This window comes from Talaromyces proteolyticus (assembly GCF_021365285.1).
Source record: "Talaromyces proteolyticus strain PMI_201 chromosome Unknown BGW36scaffold_8, whole genome shotgun sequence".
NCBI lineage: Eukaryota > Fungi > Ascomycota > Eurotiomycetes > Eurotiales > Trichocomaceae > Talaromyces > Talaromyces proteolyticus.
In genome coordinates, this window is record NW_025764284.1 from 1847871 (window position 1) to 1868354 (window position 20484).

General features: G+C 44.3%; 9 protein-coding genes across 9 annotated transcripts; 3 read left to right on the forward strand and 6 right to left on the reverse strand.

The window, feature by feature from the left end:
* Positions 1-278: 278 nt before the first annotated feature.
* Positions 279-1899, reverse strand: BGW36DRAFT_382884 (uncharacterized protein). Its single transcript, XM_046216602.1, has 4 exons — positions 1524-1899; positions 1356-1457; positions 993-1296; positions 279-940 (listed from the first exon to the last, which is right to left on the reverse strand). The coding sequence occupies exons 1-4, from the start codon at positions 1825-1827 to the stop codon at positions 316-318; spliced, it is 1335 nt and encodes a 444-aa protein (XP_046070681.1). The 5' UTR covers positions 1828-1899; the 3' UTR covers positions 279-315.
* Positions 1900-3081: 1182 nt separating this feature from the next.
* Positions 3082-3446, forward strand: BGW36DRAFT_429416 (uncharacterized protein; the record flags this gene model as incomplete). Its single annotated transcript, XM_046220685.1, has 2 exons — positions 3082-3132; positions 3186-3446. The coding sequence occupies 2 exons, from the start codon at positions 3082-3084 to the stop codon at positions 3444-3446; spliced, it is 312 nt and encodes a 103-aa protein (XP_046070682.1).
* Positions 3447-3589: 143 nt separating this feature from the next.
* Positions 3590-4237, forward strand: BGW36DRAFT_463112 (uncharacterized protein; the record flags this gene model as incomplete). The annotated part of the gene is made up of 2 exons (XM_046222193.1): positions 3590-3873; positions 3928-4237. 2 exons carry the CDS (start codon positions 3590-3592, stop codon positions 4235-4237), a joined length of 594 nt encoding a protein of 197 aa, XP_046070683.1.
* Positions 4238-5520: 1283 nt separating this feature from the next.
* BGW36DRAFT_398751 (PLC-like phosphodiesterase) lies at positions 5521-6759 on the reverse strand (the record flags this gene model as incomplete). Its single annotated transcript, XM_046218442.1, has 5 exons — positions 5521-5568; positions 5621-5682; positions 5737-6362; positions 6588-6640; positions 6691-6759. 5 exons carry the CDS (start codon positions 6757-6759, stop codon positions 5521-5523), a joined length of 858 nt encoding a protein of 285 aa, XP_046070684.1.
* A 2322-nt stretch (positions 6760-9081) lies between these two features.
* On the reverse strand, positions 9082-9777 carry BGW36DRAFT_429419 (nucleotide-diphospho-sugar transferase; the record flags this gene model as incomplete). Its single annotated transcript, XM_046220686.1, has 1 exon — positions 9082-9777. The coding sequence occupies one exon, from the start codon at positions 9775-9777 to the stop codon at positions 9082-9084; it is 696 nt and encodes a 231-aa protein (XP_046070685.1).
* Positions 9778-11042: 1265 nt separating this feature from the next.
* Positions 11043-14008, reverse strand: BGW36DRAFT_204164 (endothelin-converting enzyme). Its single transcript, XM_046209879.1, has 6 exons — positions 13756-14008; positions 13484-13698; positions 12919-13421; positions 11744-12857; positions 11269-11675; positions 11043-11208 (listed from the first exon to the last, which is right to left on the reverse strand). Exons 1-6 carry the CDS (start codon positions 13863-13865, stop codon positions 11131-11133), a joined length of 2427 nt encoding a protein of 808 aa, XP_046070686.1. The 5' UTR covers positions 13866-14008; the 3' UTR covers positions 11043-11130.
* A 721-nt stretch (positions 14009-14729) lies between these two features.
* BGW36DRAFT_453561 (beta-lactamase-like protein) lies at positions 14730-15940 on the reverse strand (the record flags this gene model as incomplete). The annotated part of the gene is made up of 3 exons (XM_046221876.1): positions 14730-15321; positions 15396-15536; positions 15591-15940. 3 exons carry the CDS (start codon positions 15938-15940, stop codon positions 14730-14732), a joined length of 1083 nt encoding a protein of 360 aa, XP_046070687.1.
* Positions 15941-16513: 573 nt separating this feature from the next.
* Positions 16514-18267, forward strand: BGW36DRAFT_298665 (major facilitator superfamily domain-containing protein; the record flags this gene model as incomplete). Its single annotated transcript, XM_046211449.1, has 6 exons — positions 16514-16735; positions 16791-17069; positions 17129-17169; positions 17223-17935; positions 17983-18191; positions 18241-18267. The coding sequence occupies 6 exons, from the start codon at positions 16514-16516 to the stop codon at positions 18265-18267; spliced, it is 1491 nt and encodes a 496-aa protein (XP_046070688.1).
* Positions 18268-18483: 216 nt separating this feature from the next.
* Positions 18484-20262, reverse strand: BGW36DRAFT_299235 (phenylacetyl-CoA ligase; the record flags this gene model as incomplete). The annotated part of the gene is made up of 2 exons (XM_046211512.1): positions 18484-20111; positions 20160-20262. The coding sequence occupies 2 exons, from the start codon at positions 20260-20262 to the stop codon at positions 18484-18486; spliced, it is 1731 nt and encodes a 576-aa protein (XP_046070689.1).
* Between the last annotated feature and the right edge of the window lie 222 nt (positions 20263-20484).

Below are 20484 nucleotides of genomic sequence, written 5' to 3' on the forward strand. Positions count from 1 at the left end.
AATATTAAATAAATCGGCCTATACGATCTGAATTGTGATCAATTCGATTTTAGCCGGCCGATTATATTGCTTGTAATTACTGATTACTAAACAGGCGCTGCCCTATCTACGAAGTTGTGATCCTTAAAACATCTAATTTGGAAGAATTGAGGTCTTCATCATAATACTAGTCTACATACGGTAACGGCTTTTTATAGGACTCAAGTTGATTGGATACATATGACGATATTGGAGGCTTTTCTTCAGCCCGACATTACGTATCAACAAATATTTGAGACTAAGGAATAAATCAATGAATGCTATCATTTAGCGCATCTAATTCCAGTGTGATGTCATTATTTCCCCCCAGACTTCAAAGGTAGCCTTCCCGTGTAAACGGGTAACCCATGGGAATTGTTTCAAATACTGCAGCGTATCTGTCCATCGTTGAAGACCCAAACTCTTGAGCGCGTAAACAAATTTTCGTGATAACTGATGAATATCGCCATCCTTGAACACGGAAATGGCGCCAATGAACAAAGTCCACATCAAGGATGGACAATTCTCAAAATCTTTATCATCAAGAACTACGAGTGCTTCTTTGAGTTGGGCCCCCAGCAGAGTATAAGATACGCAATATCCATAGCCAAACCAAGTTGTCATAAATGCTAGCGAGGCTAGACGTAGAGCCTCTGGTAATCCATGCGAGGGTGGAATGATTAATAATCGGTAATATATATAAATTACGGTAGCATGAAAAGAGAGGGGATGCAAATCCCCAGAGCCCGACGATTTTCTCTCAAGCTCCACTGTAAATGTGTAAAGATAGTTAAATGTTGATTGAAAGTCTGGACGTGGGGAGGGTTGTCTGTTGAACGAGACACCTGCTGTTGAGAATTCAGTGCCATCGTAATAGAACCGAGGCAGGCTTCCCGTTCTAACGCTGAAGTCAACGTCAAATCTGATATAGTCAGAATTAAAAATCAAGATCCAGAATCGGCAAAGAAACCGACCTCAGTATCTTTGATTGCAGGGACGGTTTATCGTTCAAATATGAAAATCCGCCCACATGGTCTAGCATGCCCTGGAGCCCATTTAGATGGACTAGGGCCCGATCATAATTACCTCGACAGCTATCAGCTATAGCGAGAGAGACTATAACAGCAAACAGAGGGTCGGAGAGTAAATCTCGCTGAAGTTTCTCGTTGGCTAGCCGTAGTGTTTCTCCCAAATGGAACAACGCCTCTGGCCGATGCCATGCCCCCACAGAAAGGGTTCCCATCATGCTCATTGATAGTGCAAGCAGGCAGTGTAAATCTGAAATTAGGATTAGGCTAAGGTGCTAGATTGGGACTGATTCAATCAATGAAACTCACAAGCAGGTTCCACTAGGGAATACCTGAACCAAATGTCCGCTGTTGAGTCATGCTGCAAACAAACCTGCATGGGATAGATTATGTCGGATAGCCCATTCAAGACTGTTGATACAAACTTAGAGCGTGCTGTTGAAGCTAGCATGGAATCGTTGATGCGACAGCACTCACAGTTGAAAACAGCATGTCTCATATATGGCTTTAACTCGAACGCAAATTGAAAGCATGCCCATTCATCCCCAACTCTTCCTGGTATGAGACTACTAAGCAATAGACAATGTTCCTCATTGGAGATAGATGGAAATTGTATAGCAACATCTCTAGACGGACATTTCTGTTGGTGGCATTTACCTCTCCGAATCCTCTTGTGAAGATTTCTGCCCTTCATGACATGGCTTCTAATCTGCCTTCGCTCTTTTTCCTCAAGTGTGCGAACACCGTCTGATCCTCCGTTATCCACGAATTGGAAGGCCATTGTGCTGGATAGAGTAATTATTTCGCTAAGAGTGTTACACCCTCGGCCTCGGAGATGAGATGAACGTGTGGCTCGGAACGCTCGGCGGGTGTAGACCAAAATTTAGGGTTAATTAAGTACAGCTCTGCTTTAGCGTGCTTATATAATTTATCTTTAGCGTGATAAATTTGTATAGACTTTGTACATGCTTTACTTAAGCTATATATCTGATATAAACTTTTTTAATGCTATATTTAGGATGTTAGGGTTTGGTTCAGGGAAGGATTAGCAAGGATAGGTTAGGGTGGATTAGAGGTAGGGTTAGAGAGGATAAGGGGACTTTGGAATGATTTTTCAGGGAGGGGGTTTAGGGAAGTTAGCGCAGACTTTTCCCGCTTTTTTACATGTTCCGGAGGAATCAAGGATATAAGAAGTCTGATGGAACAATTTACTGAGGACATAGAGCAAATTATTCGAGTTAGTAAGCTCTGTATGCATTTAATCAGGTAACAATGGATATATCAAATCATGGAGAACCTACTCTGGATAATGGAAAATGCTTTGTCTCATTCACCGTGGTGGTATAGATAGGCTTCTAAGGTCTATATATATATATAATATATATTTATGTTCACACCATCCTCACTACCCATAAAGAGAATATATGAATTCTGGAACCTTGTTGATGTTATGAATCTGAAATAGAATGCCCCAGTTTATGTCACCGTCATTAAGATTTCTTCCGTTTATTTCAGTAGCCCTAGTCACATATAAACCATCCTGCGTTAGTCTATAATGGCAATCGAGTTGTTCGAGCAGCTACAGGCAACGACTCGATTTATTGTTAAATTATATATTATTAAATTGATCCATTCCAGCTTCAAATGTTCAAATGTTGCGGGATCGAACCAACTACCGAATAGGGTTTTGTTCATCATATCCATGCGACGCTCCAGGTCGCTAATCCTAATACAGTAACAGGATCGGTACATATCTATCTATCTATATAGATACTCAGCTCGGTGTGAATTCTTCTTTGGAAAGCACCACAGGCCCTTTCATCCTACTGCAGTCGGAGATGAGTGTGATGCGAATAAGGCTGAGCCGACTGTGGATGATGTCACTCGGTCCCCGCGACAAGTATATTTACCCCTGCTCTTGCTGCATATTTGCCATATAATTCTATTGAAAATTCTATAGCCCAAAACTTGAAAGCGGGCGTTTAGGAAAGAATCCAGCATAGACCTCAATACTCGCTGATTTCTGACGCCTACCATGCGTATCCAAGCTGCTGCCCTCTTGAGCTATCAGCTCATTCTACAGACGGTATCTCATCTCCGTCCTTGACACTTGCAAGTACGAGGACTAATATAATTTAGCTCTCCCAGGTTGACAACAAACCCTCCGGCCTCTCCGGCATCTTCCAGATTAATAGCGACTCAGAGTTCGCGTTCGTCTTGGAGCCCATCATGTCACTCAATAGCAATCACGGTGGATCAACGGGTGAGGTCTTGCGGGCTGCAAGCCAGATTACCCTAGGAGACTTTGAGAGCTGGTATGATACGTTTTTGTTCCTAAAATTCGCTGCATTTGATGACATTCATAATAAAGCTGTGGCGCTGAGACTGGATATAGAATAAAAGTAAAAATATCCATAGACACTTGTCTGCTTTCCGGATGGCACACAACAACAAGTTCTTTTCACCTTGAACTTCTCTTCTTCATACCTCAACTACTTCATCATCTTCTTCCGCTATCTATTACTATCTATGTTACTAACCAAATGGGGACCGTGACCTATCATAAAGGCATTGCTACCCTCTGGCTCGTCATATTTCCCTTTATTCTCATTGCTGCCACTTTCGGTTGGAAATGGACACGTTGGAAAGCTGGCGGCAAGATCTGGCGATATGCCATCATCCTCTGTTTGCTCCGGGTTGCTGGCAGCATTTTTTCGTTGTTGTCCATAAATAACGACTCAGAACATATTGCAATTGCCGAGGCAGTTTGTGGGCTGATTGGTATTGCGCCTCTGTCGCTAGCCTATGTAGGACTGCTGAGACAAATGTCAGTTGGCGACGGTGAATCTCTTGAATTTGATACTAACTGACGTGTTTCTAGTGACAGGGAAGAAATAATGCCTCCCAGACCTATGGCGTTAGTGCCTTTTGCCTGTCTTATCGGCCTCATTCTCGCTATCAAAGGAGTCAGCGACTCCTCCTTCTCGCATTACACGCTAAATAAACTCGTGAAGGCAGCCATGGGCGTCTTCCTCACCGTATTCGTCATTATAATCTTTCACAGTGATTGGCTGTTCTATGAGTTAAGCTTCTTGCGGAATTTCCAGAAGAAGTTGTTCATTGCTATTGCCCTTTCTTCTCCTTTCTATACCGCCCGATTGATCTACGCGGCCACCGGCGATTTCTCTTAAGGCTTCTCTTTTAAGGGGGGCAACGACACTCTCTACTTGTTCTTGTCAGTACTGGAGGAGATCATTGCCATGGCCATCACTATCATCTTTGAAACATTCGCTGTGCTGGAGAAAGACTTCGTGCAGAACACTGTAATAGCCTCGGAGGACACCAAGCAGAAGCCTGATGGAGTGTGAACAGCCTAAAAACATATGGTTGTGAAGCCTGCGTATTTCAGGGTTATCACTTTACAAATTCTACCCTGTGCCAAACCAAGTACACGGGTTTAGATCCCCGTAAACTTTCAATTTATACCACACTGTTTCATTATGAGTTTGTCATTATATTTTGATCTCATTGTTTTCACATATCAGACGGAAAAAATGAATTGGCTTAACAATAAATTGCTAATTTTCCTACACAAAAAATCAAATTATAATACAAACCTAGTTAGCATTATGTAGTTTCTAATAAATTGGGAGCTGCACTGAATCTACTTCGGGTGGTAAGACCCTATCTAATAACTGCAGTGAACCTGCACCCCTACTCACTCTAAATGAATCTTAAAAAATCATCCAGTTCTAAATTAGACACACTGAACTACTTTGGTTTACTAAATTTGGAACCAAAACTGGCCTAAGGTTCGGAGTTGGTGCTTCCTGGTTCAGAAAATGACAGCCTACTCACCCTAAACAAACCCTAAACTAACCCTGTTTTTCTCTCTAATACTATTAAAATGAGGAAGAAATTCTTCTTCAATTAGCATATTATATATATCTATATATATATGAACATTGTATGATGCCCATCACAACCAGAAATTCGCCTTATAGATAATGTAAGATTTTTAATATAATATATATAGCTTAAAAACATAGGTTTAGCATCAGGTACGTTGGATAAGAAATTTATGCACTGTACCGCTATGTACAAGGAAAGGGGAAAATAAGATTACAAATCACAAGTTGGCATAAGGATCCCCAAAACTCTACCATCGAGGTCTCCAGATCTGCTGACAAGAATGACGTCTTTAATAGCTGACATGGTGACGCGTGGGAACTATTGCATGTGCTGAAGACTATATTCGCTCGGTGTGGTCAAATATAGACTAGCTATGCACAATCACAGTGCTTACATATATCCGAAGTCTGTTGAGTGACTAGATAGCGCCGTTACACTAAAGAGTGATAAAATATAATTGTAGTTGTAAGTGATCAAAGTGCTCAAGAACAGAAATGGTGAATCCGAGAGCTATGCAAAATTTACATTGGCATAATATATATCCGTCGTAATTGAGGAGCCACTACGATAAGTGAAAATCCACTCCCGCCACGGCTTCGAGATCATCAACCTAGCCAGTCCGCTTAGTACACAACCAGTCCAATGATAATTGCGGCACTTACGTTCAGCCGATCCACGCCTGCGTCGACCAGCTCCTGCCACAAGTCAGAGCTGGGAATGTCCCCTGCTGATGTATTAGTACCCATGAGTCACATCCGGGAGAACAAATTGAACATACAGTATCGCACAAGAAACCCTTTCGCATGTGCTGTATTTAGTTGATTAGTTAGCTTCCGCTGATTCGAAGACGACAGAGGGGCTGTGCCCGAGCTAGTGATGGCGCTCTCGAAATCAGCGCTTGAGTAGTAGGTGTTGGAGGTGTTGAATCCATCCAGAGACTCGTTCACGCGGCTATCTATAAACATGTCATGGCTAGGATTGGCTGAGTCATTCGCTGCCTTGGATAAGGGCGCAGTACCGCTGGCTACAACGGTTATGGGGCCTGACACGAATTGGGACCCATCCCAGTGACTTAGATAACCGGCGTCTCTGAGTGGCTGCAAGGCGGAGAAGACGGCGTCCCAGGTGGATTCGCCGTCGCTCTTGAAGTCGACAAGCAGAACGAGCGATTGACTGCTATTTTTGGGATAGATACCCTTCAAATCGCCGCTGTCGGAGTTCTGCGCATTTAGCAGCGCAACCAGAGGGTCGATATATAAGTCCTGGATAGTTGGCCCGCTGTTGCCAGGGTCAGTATGCGAAACGCGCAGCGTATCGCTATGCAACCACACATCGGCCTCAACGCTCGTGCAGCCAGCGCTAAGTGCATCGTACAGGGGCACGTCGCGCGTGTAGTCATTGTGGCTGTGGCACGGTACGGGTATCACATCGGATGTGAAGGTCAAAGGGAACGGACTTAGAGCCGCACCACCACTACCGCTTAAGGCTACTAGCGCACCATCTGAGAATAGCTTATCAACGGCGTCTTGGGCCGGTGGAACGCTCTGTCCCAAGGCATGGTAGGATACGGTATCGGAGCCCACCTGCCAGGTACCACCTTTGGTATCGTGGTGCTTGCTACCCCAGCACTTGGAGTTGTCGTTCGATAATTCCTGCAAATACAAAGTGCAGTTGTCCACTAGCTTGCCTGTCAGTAGGATTGCTGATACCATATGACCGTAGAACTACTTACCATTAACTGTGTGGGAGTCGGAGCTTTGCTTGTTCCTGACCTCGAAATAGACATATCCCGGAATCCCATTTGAGGAGGGATCGCCTCCGCCATCTAGGAAGACACGAGTCGCCAATGATAGATAGCCACCGGCCGGGATGGTCTTCCCGTTGGCCTGTTGGCAGAACTCTGTAACGGCGGACAAGTAGCCTCGACGCGGGATCTCTCCATTGTTCGAGCTTACACCATCCCGTGCCATCCAATTATCACCACAGCTGGAGATATAATCCGACGACCGTTTCTGGTGCGGCGTGCCATGGCAGCATGAGAAGAAGAAGAGGAAAAGAACAGTTAACCCAAGAGTTCGCCGCATCTTGACAGTACCTCTTGGGAGCAAAATTCAGACATTGGAATAAACATTGGGGCAGCTAGAAGAATACCGATGAATAAAAAAGGTTAGTTCCTGGAGGAGTCCGCCAACACCACGTCCCTGGATGGCCACCTGCGATTGGATAGCCAAGAACTTGCAAGGCATAAACGGAAAGATGATGCAACATAAGACACTAGACACTCTGTCAAACGGCCCCCACGGAAGCCCTTGAAGGTAACTAGCCATCTCCATTTTAGCTCGGCAGAATTTCATCCGCAGAATAAGGCTACAGTTGTCCGTGTGTAGAAACTGTCAGATTTGCGGTGGTAATTTGACTGAGATGCATCTAATTTATATTGAGATAAAACACATTATATTGTACTTTATTGGCCGCTTGAGAACGATGTGTTAATACCCGAAATGCCGATTTCAACCCTAAAACAAGTGCAGCTTCTACAGAGGAAGATACAGATCAGCGACCCTGAAGACCATAAACGATTATTTATTGATAGACTACTAATATGCACATCTTAACAGCTGTCAATCATTTAACTCCAATTATTCCTGGCTGTCCGCGAGAAAAGATATTTACTTTTTCTGGAGGGAAGACTCCAGGATGGCCTGTCTCTACTCCTTTCTTTGTTAGATCTATCCTACTTTATATAAGATAAGACATTGAAGGATGTTTTCTTACAGGTCTTCGTGTATCTTAGCCGATATTAGAAGCTTTCCCCCCATCTTCCCCGATGTAGTCGGGTATTAGGGCTTGTGCTAGTTTTTCGTTCATTTATATATATTCATCAATCCCAAAAAAAAAATATATTGAGCAATCGGGAATTCGATACATGTTTATTGAATCAAGTCACTCATAGGAGTCTATCTTCTCAGAATTTGTTCGTAGAAATTACAATAGTTATGGGAAAGTCCCGGGTTCCGGAAACCGCCCTTCAACCGCTGGCAACCATTGTACAACGTTGCTACAACGTTTCTAGTTTAACACGTTTCCTCAAAATTTATACATGTCCAACCGTTTCCAATCAGGAAAAATACCTGCCATGAAGCAGTTCCATATTTGGTAACGTTTCCTATAGTGAAATGTATCAACGAGATGTAGTGACAATTACAGGTTCCGTACCATTGGTAATTTTGAATCGTTTCTCTCAATGCTATATATCAAAAAGCTTCAATTGCATATATTAAACCGTTGCCATAAAAGTTACGTTTCTAAAATCTGAACGTTGCAGCAACCAAAAAATGTTGCGCAACGGTTTCCATGTTCCCGCATCTATCCGTATTGTAGAAGTTTCAGTGCTTGACACTCACAGTACATATACCCTACAATCCTGAAATTTTTGGTATGTCCCGTGGTAGTAAAGATTCAATAGTATAGCACATTCAATTAATCAACAGTGCCAACAAATGAAGAAACTAGTGTATCCTATCTCCGGTCACCAAGATCAGTTGCAACGAAATAAACATGAATTAGAGCGAAGGGAAAGGAAAATGCCAGCGTTAATCCGATGATGAATCGGAACGCCGTTTCATAGTCGCTCATGGAGAAGATTATTGCTCCTGATCGTAACGTAACATGCCTTAGTGTGAATTATAGAGCTTCATATACTCCATAGTTTGTGGGAAATTAGCGTCAAGTTTCTTTGTTGTTGTTCATTTATGGCTTCCGGAAGGGGAAATATGGAATGTTGATATTTCATCGAATCAGCTCGACCAGCTACGAAATGAGATGTAAGATTTGCCGTGGGGTGAGAAAGGTACATTTATTGAGAATGGTCAGTATGAAACCGAGAAAGAGCTATGAAAACTAACATCTATGGCGGTGTCGTCAATATATGCTCGATATACGCATTGGAGCATTGCACGTGGCTTCGCTAATATAGACATCTATACTGCTCGCACATAACTGATTGCTAATTTTCTTCCTTCTTGCTGTCTTACTATTTTCGTGTCAAACTTCCTAGATAAGGGACTTCATGTTGATTAATCAAATCCCGATATCTAGATTGAACGTCTTTCACACATCACTCTTACCCATCCCATTGCTTCCACGCGCCTCTGAATTCATGATGGGCCAACTGATGCTCCCCTGCACCCTCAAATAAACTCATTTCTGCTGACAGCGTCATAAATCCGTCTAAAGGATACACGAGAACATCGTGGTATAATTTGGGCTCTGTCGTTCTCAACAAACTTTCATAGCTTGTTATTTCAGGTGCAACTTGTATGAGATATTTGACTATCTCCTCCGTCCATGCCTGAGGACCAGTCGCACTTAGTACCTGACGATCGGTCGGTTTAACCTTATCCAAGTTCATTTTTCCGCTTTGCGCCAGCTCCTCCAGCCCTCGTATAGCCCGCTGTATCATGCTTTCCAGAACAGGATGTCCCGGCGCCGACACAATTGTCCACTGGCAAAACTGTACTGGGTATTTCCAATTTCCCAACGCAAATACACCAGCATCATGCTCAAGAGCAACCACTAGTCTAACAACATTCTTGAGGTTATTTGGAACCCACTGATCAAGAGGTTTAACCGGCTCTGTATCCAAATCACCATAATACCCCCCTTCTTTAAATAACAATAGGTATCGAAGAAGATCAGATTTCAGTGCTCGATTTGGAAGTGATCGAAAAAGATCGAGGATCTTTTCGCCAAAGTGGGCTGCGATGAATCTCTCGCCTTCGTGTTCGTCGATGAGCGTATACTCGTAATTCGGTGCCATGGATGGCCACCTAGATGTTAGCTTCAACTGGTCCTCCTTGTCTCCACCAGGCGGTGGGATCGTAACCTGCCATATGCGTGACGGGATTTTTCTTGTAATGGAAGGTATAGCAATCCCCGTAAAAAGCGATCTCTTTATCATCCAAATAAGAGATAACATGACAAAAACGCTGATCACGTAGAAGTTCCATCGTCTCCCTATTTTCGGAGGCCTAATTATTGACCAAAACGACGTCATTTGACGGCTGACAATTCACTTCTTCCAAAATATTTTCCGCAAATGATATGTATCCAGATGAATACAGTCCGCGGTTGAAGTGTCAGTTGCAAACAAAAACTTGAAGCGCAAAAGCGCCTGAAGCCTAGATGAGGGCTTTTTCGAGTGTTTGTCTCTTTGGTAGAACCTGCAGGGATCCGCTAGTCTGCTAATAATTGTTGAAATGCACTTGTGTTATTCTTTCTTTCTTTCCTTAGTGCAATCTATAAATACATGAGCCTATCATATTATCGCCAGTCCAACCCGTGGCTCCAGATTTATTGGCCGGATATAACGCTATGCAGAAATTTATTCGGAGTTCCTTTTGGCGCGACTGCAAGAACGCGTTTATTGCGTGTTATTGATAGGATGCGCTGATTATCGATATAATTAAATTCTTAGACCCGTCGATTTTGCTGGTCAAATAGGCGGGTAAGGAAAAATAATCGGCCAGGCTAAAGATTAGATAGCCAACATTCAGAAGTTCATTTGTTTTGGTGTATGCAGGCTGGAATGATGGCCGCCATCTGCTCACACTATATCAGCGGGTCTGGGGTTTAATCGTTGATAGGCGATTAATGGTCTTTTTGGCCTTGTCAGTGAAAGGGTACCCTTACGGCACCTGATATGACAATTAATTAGCAATTAAATTACATTGAAAAATAAATTAAAAACTGGAATCTTTGAAAAGCGATCATATTAATAAATCTTAGTTACAATATATCCTTCGACCGCTTTAAAATAATTCTATTGGAGTGGAGTCTTTGGCGGCTAATAAGGAGTGCTGGGATAACCGATACCGGACTTGCTTCGGAGATAATTGTGTTGGACTTAAGCTCCTCGATTGTGCACGTGTAGTACACAAAATTGTGAATAGTCATGATGATCGGAGAGTATTACGATCTGATTTCTACAGGTATTAACCGGAAGGAGTTCAAAATCTAGCTATCAACGTAGTGTTCTACTTCAATGCAGAGAGGCTGCACGATAGTTGACGCAATCCATCTTCTGATAAGGATACAAATAGCAATTGGCCAAGAAGTTGGAAATACAGACATCATTTCGTTGTATACCAGCCTATATGAGCCTAACCAAGTGCTACCACAACTTACATATGGGTTCCTTTGTTGGACATTTGAATGCCTCTTTGAACTCTCTCGAATTCGCCAATGTTTCCTGCTTAGAAGTTAGCTGCCCATTCACACATAATTCAGGCTGATATGGAAAGGCTCTTACAGATATACGAGCCGATTTGGGCGCATGAGGGTCAGTATATATGGCACGGATCGCCTGCTCTTTAGTGGTCTTGCCGCACCACCAGTTTGAATAAGAAATAAAGAAAAGTTGATCTTTGGTGAATTGGGTCAATCCAGGTAATGATCTATCCGGGTGGGCGTCGTCGTGTTTCTTCCAAGAATAATAGGCAGCAGAAAGTCCACCCGCATCAGCAATATTCTCGCCTAGTGTAAGCAGTCCATTAACGTGAAGAGGTTCTGAGTCTGGATCAGGGCCAGGAACTGTAACGTTGGAGTACTGGTCGATGAAACATTGTGTGCGTTCCTCGAATGCTTGTACGGTTTGATTGTCCCACCAATCAGTATAATTGCCAATCTGATCATAATGTCTACCACCAGAATCGAAAGCTAACGGAGTTGATGTCAGTGTGTTGGGGAAACTACAGGAATATGATAGAGCATAATTTATAACCTACCATGAGAGAGTTCATGGCCACTGATTGCACCAAAAGCCCCATAGGCCAAATAGAGAGGAGCGTTCACTCCATAAAAGGCCGGGGGCTGCATGATCCCCGCGGGGAAAACAATTTCATTCCCTGGAGGGTTGTAGTATGCATTAACGGTAGGAGTTGTCATCTCCCACTCATCCCGATTTGTGGGTTTCCCCAATTTCGCCCACTGCCGCTCGACTTCAAATTGGGTCATATTCAGCACATTCTCGAAGAAAGCATCATTGGCAATGTGGAGGTTCGCATAATAGCTTTTTACGTCGTCGGCATCCATCAAATCGGGGCTACGAGTTGGATAACCGATTTTCTGTATAATATTTGCAACTTTTTGTTTTCCCAGCTGTCTGACCTCCGGGGACATCCACTTTGTCTGATCCAAGACGTACACAAAACGTTCCTTTATGTCTAAAACGATTTGGTCGCCAAGCTTTTTGGAAGCTTCGGGGAAGGAATCTAGGACATAAAAGCGACTTAGAGTCCAACCAATACCAGAATCCAAGGTTCGAATGCATTTTCGCCATCTGTCCTCCGTTGCTTGAGGGTCCTTTCCAGCAAGTTGATTATTGAACTCCCGTAGCGGTACAATCTTGGGGTGTTCTATTTCATCGGAATAGCTCTGGATTGTCTTCCACCTGAAAAATGCCTGGACAACCACCCTAGGTGCACTGTTCAAGATGCTCGACAATTCTTTCAAATACGAAGGCGACCCTACAATCAGTCGATGGGGCTGGTAGTTCTTTGGCCCTAATTCAGAGATGATTTTGCTAAAGGATATCTGGGGGACCAATGACTCAGTCTCTTCGATGCTCTTTGGATTATAGTACTGAGTTACATCTTCTTGTGCTTGAGTATCGGGAGTCGCATCTGCTAGCTTTTTCTCCAGTAAAACCACATTCATAGCGAGCCGCAGAGGGCTCAATCCTCCACGTTCCGAAGACTGGAAATTGGAGAGTATGCTGGAGACAACCCTGGTGTAGTCCTTCACAGTCTGGGTGTTGTTATAATACTCACGCGCGGGGAGACCTATTTCTCGTGGAGGGGTAACAAAAACAACCACACTGTCTGGGTCGCGGTCATCAGGCTTGAAGTTTCGTCAGATCAAATTATCTAAGTATAATCAACTTGACGGAGAGGATACCTACAGAAACAAACAGTTCAGTGAAAGCGGGGACGCCAGCCCGGAGCAGAAAAGTAATTGCATCTGTGAGCTTTTCCTGTGTCTGCTCCCCATGAATAGAATATATTTTTTCGATTTCATGGAGTAGATCATCCAATGGTGTCGTTCCCCGCTGTTTCAGAGCTTCCACATCGATACAAGAATCATAAGCAGATTTCAGCTTCTTAAAGTTGTCCTTGTCTGCGGGGGACAATGTTTCTTCCTTAGGGCCCTCTGATGCTTCAAGAATATGACGCAGCCGAGTCTGGGCATTCTCTGCCATGATGGTGCCTGCAAAGATAGACCCTTGATCGGGTCTCATGTCATGTCGATCTCTCCAACCACCGCAGATGAACTGCTCAATGTTATCGCAAGGATCAATATCCTCATAATGGGGATCAAGATTGTACAGAATTTCCGAGGCTGCGTGAATACACTCAGGTTCGAAGCAAAGACTGGGAGCGGCCACATGCCGGCTTTCCGTTAAACCTTGAATGCACAAAGGACAGGTCAGCGGCTAAATTGTGTATGAGATTTGGCCTAGAAAATACCGAAAGAGACTCTGCTAGCAATAAAATATGCTGCACAGGCAGAGATAGCAAGCCACTTGGCGAGGATCAGCAGCTTAGGGCCCGACCGCTCTCTAGCCCAACGAGGGGTCTTACTGGCTTCATAGTAGCCATTACCTGGCGCGATATTTTCATCACTCAAGCTGATCGGCCCTCGAGACCGAGAAAGCACCCACACAAACCTTTTGATGGACCATCTTTGGTCTCGTTAGCTCTAGACTTGTGCTGCGAGTACGTTGCGACCCAACACTCACCTCTGCGGAGCCGGTTCATTCATGTCTCTGACCGGACCAGGGATTAGAAGCAACGGGCTGGCAGTAATTTTGACCAAGCGTGGCGGAAAGTGTCTTCGAACAAATATCATGCGATGCCTGCACCCACAGACAACGCGTGGTTGCTGGGTCGAAGTCGTCTGATCATGGTGAACCGTGAGGTCATTGGCGTGCACGTGAACAAGGCTGACTCATCTTGTCAACAGAGCTAACTTTACTTTGATTGGCCAGCGAGGACAGCTACCCAAAGAAGCTAGCCTCGTACGGAGTCCGTAACAGTCCCTGACCAATCAGAACAAGTTTGTGGTGCTCCCATGTTATTATTTTTATTTTTATATTCAGGTTTAACGACGATATCCAGTCTCTGGGCTATGACAGTCACGAATTAGTGGGCGCCGGAGGGACCTTTCGGGTCTGAACCCCTAATTCTCTACACCGCCTGCTCTCTTTGGTACCTAAATACATAAGTGGTCTCATACGCAGGCCTCGCCCCAAGCCGTTCATCTGCGCGGGGCGATTCGGGGACCTTATGGGGACCGGTGAGGCCCGGCCTCCTTTCCAGAAGCCAAACTTGCGGGCGTTGCCTGTCAGTAACAGACCGCCCAAGGCAGTTACCCTTCCCCCCCAATCCATCTGAGGCCTTCTCTTCCTCCATAGCGTCCCTCCCCTATATACCAGCCCTCCGGGCCTACTCCCATGTTTTCTTGGACATTAATATCCAACATATCACAGGCGTCAAGACTGCACATCTACAACTTCAGCAAACTGTACAAGCGCTATAGTAACTGCTCCAGGCCAGTATATCAATATGATAGCCAGGGACATCACAGAGGCTGAGGGAAGCGGGGAGTCTTGATGAATTTATATAATTTTAGTTTATATGTCTTCGGAGCTGACGTACATATGTACGTCAATTGATGTAGGTGCCTACGGATTGAGATAGTAAGATGCTAAACTCAATTTAAGCCCCTCGAAGTCCAATATGGCTCCAAATCTCTTAACCATCTCCATTTAAGACTCCTTCCCCATCCTTTTTTCTTCCATGCATTGAGACTCTGTGGAAAATGATCCACCCCGTCCCTGACTGCCGCGTCGTGTGCGATAATTGTAAAAACGTCTTCATGCCAGTCAAGTTCCTGCAAGTGGTTCCTTGTCTTCATTGCCAGTGGTATATCATGCCCAAAGCACATATCATATAAACTATCCGTCGGTCGTCTTCCCCTAGAGCTTTGTAACTCTTCAAAGACACTCCCTGGGCAAAAAGGCAGACTTTGGTCTTGACGGAAAGGATGTGGTGAGATAGATTTAGGAAGAGGTAAGTATTCGGATGGTCGAAATATCCCTGGGTAGTGGCAGATATCACCGCCCATGAGGATGAATGTTGGTGGGTTGGCAGTTGTCCGGGCCAGGCCGCAGAGATGACCGATTGCATGGCCGGGACTGTCTAGTAGATAGAATGACCCATCGCCGAAGTAATCAACTGCTGGGAATTGGCCGATACGGAGGGCATCGGGGCCATTAAATCGGATTTCTCGTAAATTTCGACCACTTGGGAAATGAGTAAGAACCGTATATCTACATACATAGTGTTGTTTACAGTCAGGTTTCGAAGTTGAACTCACGTATAATCACTCTCACGTATAGGAGACTTCTGGTTCGCGGGATAGCCCGGAAGCATGGCCTCCGAAAACCCTTGGCCGACAATCAAGTCGGTGGTTGAAGGAAAACTCGATGGATCTCCGATATGATCCCAATGCCAGTGGCTGCAAATTAATGAGCAATTTTTTTACTTCACAAAAATGACTAGGTACAGTTACCTCCAAATAACGCCATTGATGCTCTTCTTTGAAATACCATTTTTTTCCAAAATATCAGCGACGTTGTCAGTCACTTGGATATCATAATTTGTCGTTGGGATATAATTTGCAATCGAAGGGGCATAGTTCTCGTAATCTTTACGAATACCGAGATCAAATACCAGTCTCAGGCCAGATGGATGCTCAAGAAGAAATGTCAAAACTGGACCAGGCTTCTTTTTCTCGACTCCTGGCACTGGAGGCTCCATGAATCTCTTTATTATAGCCGGACCGAAGTTGACCGGATTGATTAATTTTACATTGAGGACGACCTCACCCGGAGGGAAATTGATGGAAGGACGACCCGCCATCGTTTTCTATATTGACTGGGTGTAAAAGAGTGTCTGACAACCCAAACAATGAGACGTTATCATTTATTTTAAAAGAAACTTTGCCATATGAACGAGCCAGAGCCCGCCTCGGTCTCGGTAACTCCCAAAATAGCTAAGGCCCAAACTTTCTATATTTTACCCCACGTTTTGGCTCCTTTTGAATCTCTCGGGTAAATACCAGAAAGCAAGTAAAATAAATGGAGCTAGACCCCGGAATACCTGGGTCCCGCTCTCGATGGCGCTCCTAGTAGGCGCCTGTGGGGATGCAGGCACAGACGCCGTTCTTGTAATTGCCGCGTAATACATGTCGTTTCGTAACCGAAAAACCGGCAAATCCCTGAGTCAGATAGATGGGGAGGTTCTTCTTGTTAATATTGCCATAGAAAATGGTTGAAATTGTATTCTGATCACGGGCCATAACTGAACCAAGATATAATATGCCCAGAATCGCCGGGAAAATCTGGACTTGGTGTTCAGGATACTTCTTTACTCAAAAGCACACTACACAAAATAGGTGGCAAAATCATGACTGATCAAATAAAGCCAGGTGTTATGCACTCGGAAAATGCTGAAGTTGAGAGTGGACCAATTCATAAAATTGACACCCTCCACGGCGATGAGGCCGTCAGAGTCATCGCAGCCTATGAGGGCGAGCAAACCTGGACTCAGGAGGAAGAGAAGAAACTACGCAATAAAATCGACTTGTGGTTGTTACCTGTACTTTGCATTACATACGCCTTACTATATGCCGATAAGGTGCTGCTTGGACAGACAGTTCGTTTGATTTCCCTCTTTTTCTTTTAGCATATATAACTGACAAGCAGCACAGGCTCTATTCGGAATCTTGTCTGACTTGGGCTTGAAGACGGGGAATCGTTACTCTATGGCATCGTCTATCTTTTACCTGGGCTTCATTCTAGGTGCTTATCCTGCTATAGTTCTCGCTCAAAGATTCCCCATCGAGCGTGTAGCATCGCTTGTCATCATAGTATGGGGTATCACTCTTATTTTAACTCCAGCATGTCAAGATTTCCGGGGGCTGTACGCTCAAAGGTTCTTCCTTGGCTTTACAGAAGCTGGTATTAGTCCGATGTTTATGATGATTGTGGTTCGTATTACTTCGTTGATTAGCTGTGTGCATGTTCATCATGTTGACTGTATCGCTAGGGGGGATGGTATAAAAAAGACGAACAGTCTCTACGTATGGGGTACGATCCTTCTTCCTACCATTTATTTAGCTATAGACTAATTTCTATTATAGTGCCTGGTACTCTTGTACAGGCTATGTATCTGTCGTCTCACCACTTGTCAACTGGGGTCTGGGCCATATCCATGGTAGCTTGGCCCCGTGGAACTACATGTACTTCTTCGCTGGTGGTATGACGATTATCTGGGGCGCGCTTATATATTTTATTCTTCCTCCGGATCCGATCCGTGCAAAAGGATTCGACGAGAGACAGCGGTTCATTGCTGTATCTCGAATGCGCACAAACAACTCCGGAGTCCGCAACACTCACTTTAAGAAAGCCCAAGCAATTGAATTGCTCACAGATATTAAATTTTGGTTAATGTTCTTCTTTGCGTTTACTTCAATGTTCGCAAATGGGCCAATCTCTACGTTTCAGGCAATTATCATTGATGGGTTGGGTTTCAGTGGACTTGATTCGTTGCTCATCATGATGCCCTCCGGTGCATATGCTGGTACAATGATGTTGATTACGACTTATCTTGCCTATAAATATCCCGGATGGAGATCTTATATTATTTTCCTTTGTCAGTTAGGCACTATCACCGCCAGTCTTCTCCTTTGGTTGCTCCCCCGATCAGCAGTCGGAGGCTTATTGTTTGCTTTGTACATCCTCCCGACGACTGGTTCTGCTTACGCTGTTTCTATGGGACTTTTCCTTGCAAACAATGCTGGGTATACCAAGAGATCTCTCACTTCATCGGGTTTATACATCGGATACGCTCTTGGTATGTTTTCCCCGCTTTCTCGTTGAGAAACATGCTAACTCTAATAGGAAATTTCGCTGGTCCCCAGGTCTTCAGATCGCAGGATGCTCCGAAATACAGTCTCGGCTTTGCAGTTGTAGTCGCCACTGCGGCTGTTGCAGCCGTTATCGCTCTCATATATCGCCTTGTGTGTGCTAGAGAAAATCGTCGTCGCGACGAGTCCGGCACGTCAGAAGGATTTGAGCATGCCTATGAAGATGATCTAACTGATAAGATGGTACGTCCCTCTTCTTTGGTATTAATACGGTTCTAATAAGAGTGTACAGAATCTGCAATTCAGATATGTTCTCTAAAGTCTTATGCATGGAATCTTGTACCAATGTTAGCGGAATACACGAAGAATTTTCATGCTTCGTGCCTCAAAATGCCTAGAACTATATCTAAGCTTAGCTGCAGCTGCCACAATTCTTATAAAATAATCAATTGATGGTGGTTGTAAACCCGCAACCTTTAAGATCTATAATTTTTTTAATGTGACTGGTTTTTTAACTTAGAAAAGGGTTCCTATACTATAGCCTAGCACGAACAGTCAGATTCCTCTCAGATTTAACCCATTCCTTCAATACTTTTCTCAGTGTCTTTCCGCTCGTACTTCTAGGAATGCTGTCCACAAAACACACCCCACCGCGCAACTTTTTGTGATTCGCAACACCGGTATTAAACCACTCTAAAATTGATCTTTCGTCGATATCACTGTTTTTAACTGGGGAACGCTTCGGAACTACATATGCCCTAGGTAACTCAGTTTCCAGCTCATGAGAGTAGACACCCACAATGGCGCAGTCCACGATAAAGGGATGTTCAAGGAGATGAGCTTCAAGTTCGGCGGGCGCAACTTGGAATCCTTTGTACTTGATAAGCTCCTTGACGCGATCTGTAATGAAAAAATTTCCGCGGGGATCGATATAGCCAACATCACCGGTACGATACCAACCAGTAGATGAGAGAGAGGCCGACGTCGCGGCCGGGTTATTATGATAACCCAAGAAGACGTTGGGACCACGGACATAGAGTTCACCGATTTCACCCTGGGGAAGAGGAACAGACTCGGAAGTTGGCGAATCAGCATCTGAAATCAGGCAAATCTTTGCTTCCATATTTGGTAATAGTTGTCCTGTGCTTCCGATAGGGGTATTCCACATATCCCATCTTTGGTTGAAGACTGTTGGGCATGTCTCTGTCATACCATAGCCCTGCTTCACTCGTATTCCGGTTCGCTTCAGGCATGCAGTTATTAGTTCCTGCGAAAGAGTTGCTGCACCCGAATTCGCCATGCGGATGCTTGATAGATCGTACGAGACGACTGCTGGATGTTTACATAGGAGTAGGACAATTGGCGGGACAATATAGGAGAATGTAATCCGGTGTTCTTGAACAAGACTGCACCACTTCTCAATCTCGAATTTAGAAAGAATGATAGTCGTTGCACCGATGAAGAGCGAATTAATGATTGTTTTGGTCAGTCCGTAAATGTGGAAGAAAGGTACACAGGCCAGCACTGTATCACCACCACAACAGACGTCTGAATTGGGAAGTGGAATATCGCCGCACGTTTTGGATCCATTCCAAGTGAGATTCTCTTGATCTCCTGGTTGGAGCTGGCTGATGTTGGAGGTTACATTGTAGTGGGAGAGTTTTACTCCCTTCGGCTTGCCAGTAGTTCCGGACGAGTAGACCAGAAAGGCGAGATCGTTTTTAGGATTTATTTCTGCCTGATGGTACTCAATTGATGGGTCCTTGTTTCGGATCGTAGTAAAGTGTGGGATTTGATACGTTGATTTCTCAATGTCGTCAATAATGAGAATGTTTACATTCGATATTTTGGCAATGTTCAATGCTTCTCTGACTGTGTCTATTAACCGGAACTGGGTAATTATCACACGTGCCGCATTGTCTCTCAGCTGATACGCCAATTCTTTAGCTGTATAGCCCGGGTTTGCCGGTGACACCACTCCGCCAGCCCACAGAGTTCCCAGGACGACAGCTGGCCAGTCAATGCTATTGGCAGCAAACATGGCTACGACATCCCCTTTCTGCCAGCGAAAATGAGCTTTTAATGATTTACCAAAATCAATAGCCATTCGTTTAATTTCAATATAACTATAGCTTTTCTCGGTGGCGGCATCCTGGAATAATTCTAAACCAAATTTAGATAGGTCTCAATTATGACTATTGGCTAGCTTACTGTGGTCCTCGGGGAACGGTCTATTCTCTCTGCTAAAAATAAAAGAGAAGAGTGACGTCTCTGGGAGAGTGAGTGGTTGGAACGGACTTTGAATAATTGCCATGATACATGTATCAAAAGAGTCTTGGGGTATAGAATAATGATTTGGTCAACAATGATCTATCACAGCCATCAGTCCTGTGCCTTTTGGACTTTAAGGGCGATTTAAGAACCGTATACACAATTCTAGAGACTAGCCAAATTATGAAAACCGCCGGCATTGACCTCATTCCGGATAAATAAGCATTGCCTGTTCTGGCTGGTCGGCAGTACTGTGAACCGAAAT

Coding starts and splice junctions, on each gene's coding strand:
- BGW36DRAFT_204164 (XM_046209879.1), bottom strand. CDS start 13,865: ATGATATTTGTTCGAAGACACTTTCCGCCACGCTTGGTCAAAATTACT. Junction 13,699..13,755: donor AATGAACCGGCTCCGCAGAG/GTGAGTGTTGGG, acceptor ACGAGACCAAAG/ATGGTCCATCAAAAGGTTTG. Junction 13,422..13,483: donor TGCTAGCAGAGTCTCTTTCG/GTATTTTCTAGG, acceptor TGTGCATTCAAG/GTTTAACGGAAAGCCGGCAT.
- BGW36DRAFT_382884 (XM_046216602.1), bottom strand. CDS start 1,827: ATGGCCTTCCAATTCGTGGATAACGGAGGATCAGACGGTGTTCGCACA. Junction 1,458..1,523: donor GAGACATGCTGTTTTCAACT/GTGAGTGCTGTC, acceptor TTGTATCAACAG/TCTTGAATGGGCTATCCGAC. Junction 1,297..1,355: donor TTCCCTAGTGGAACCTGCTT/GTGAGTTTCATT, acceptor TCCTAATTTCAG/ATTTACACTGCCTGCTTGCA.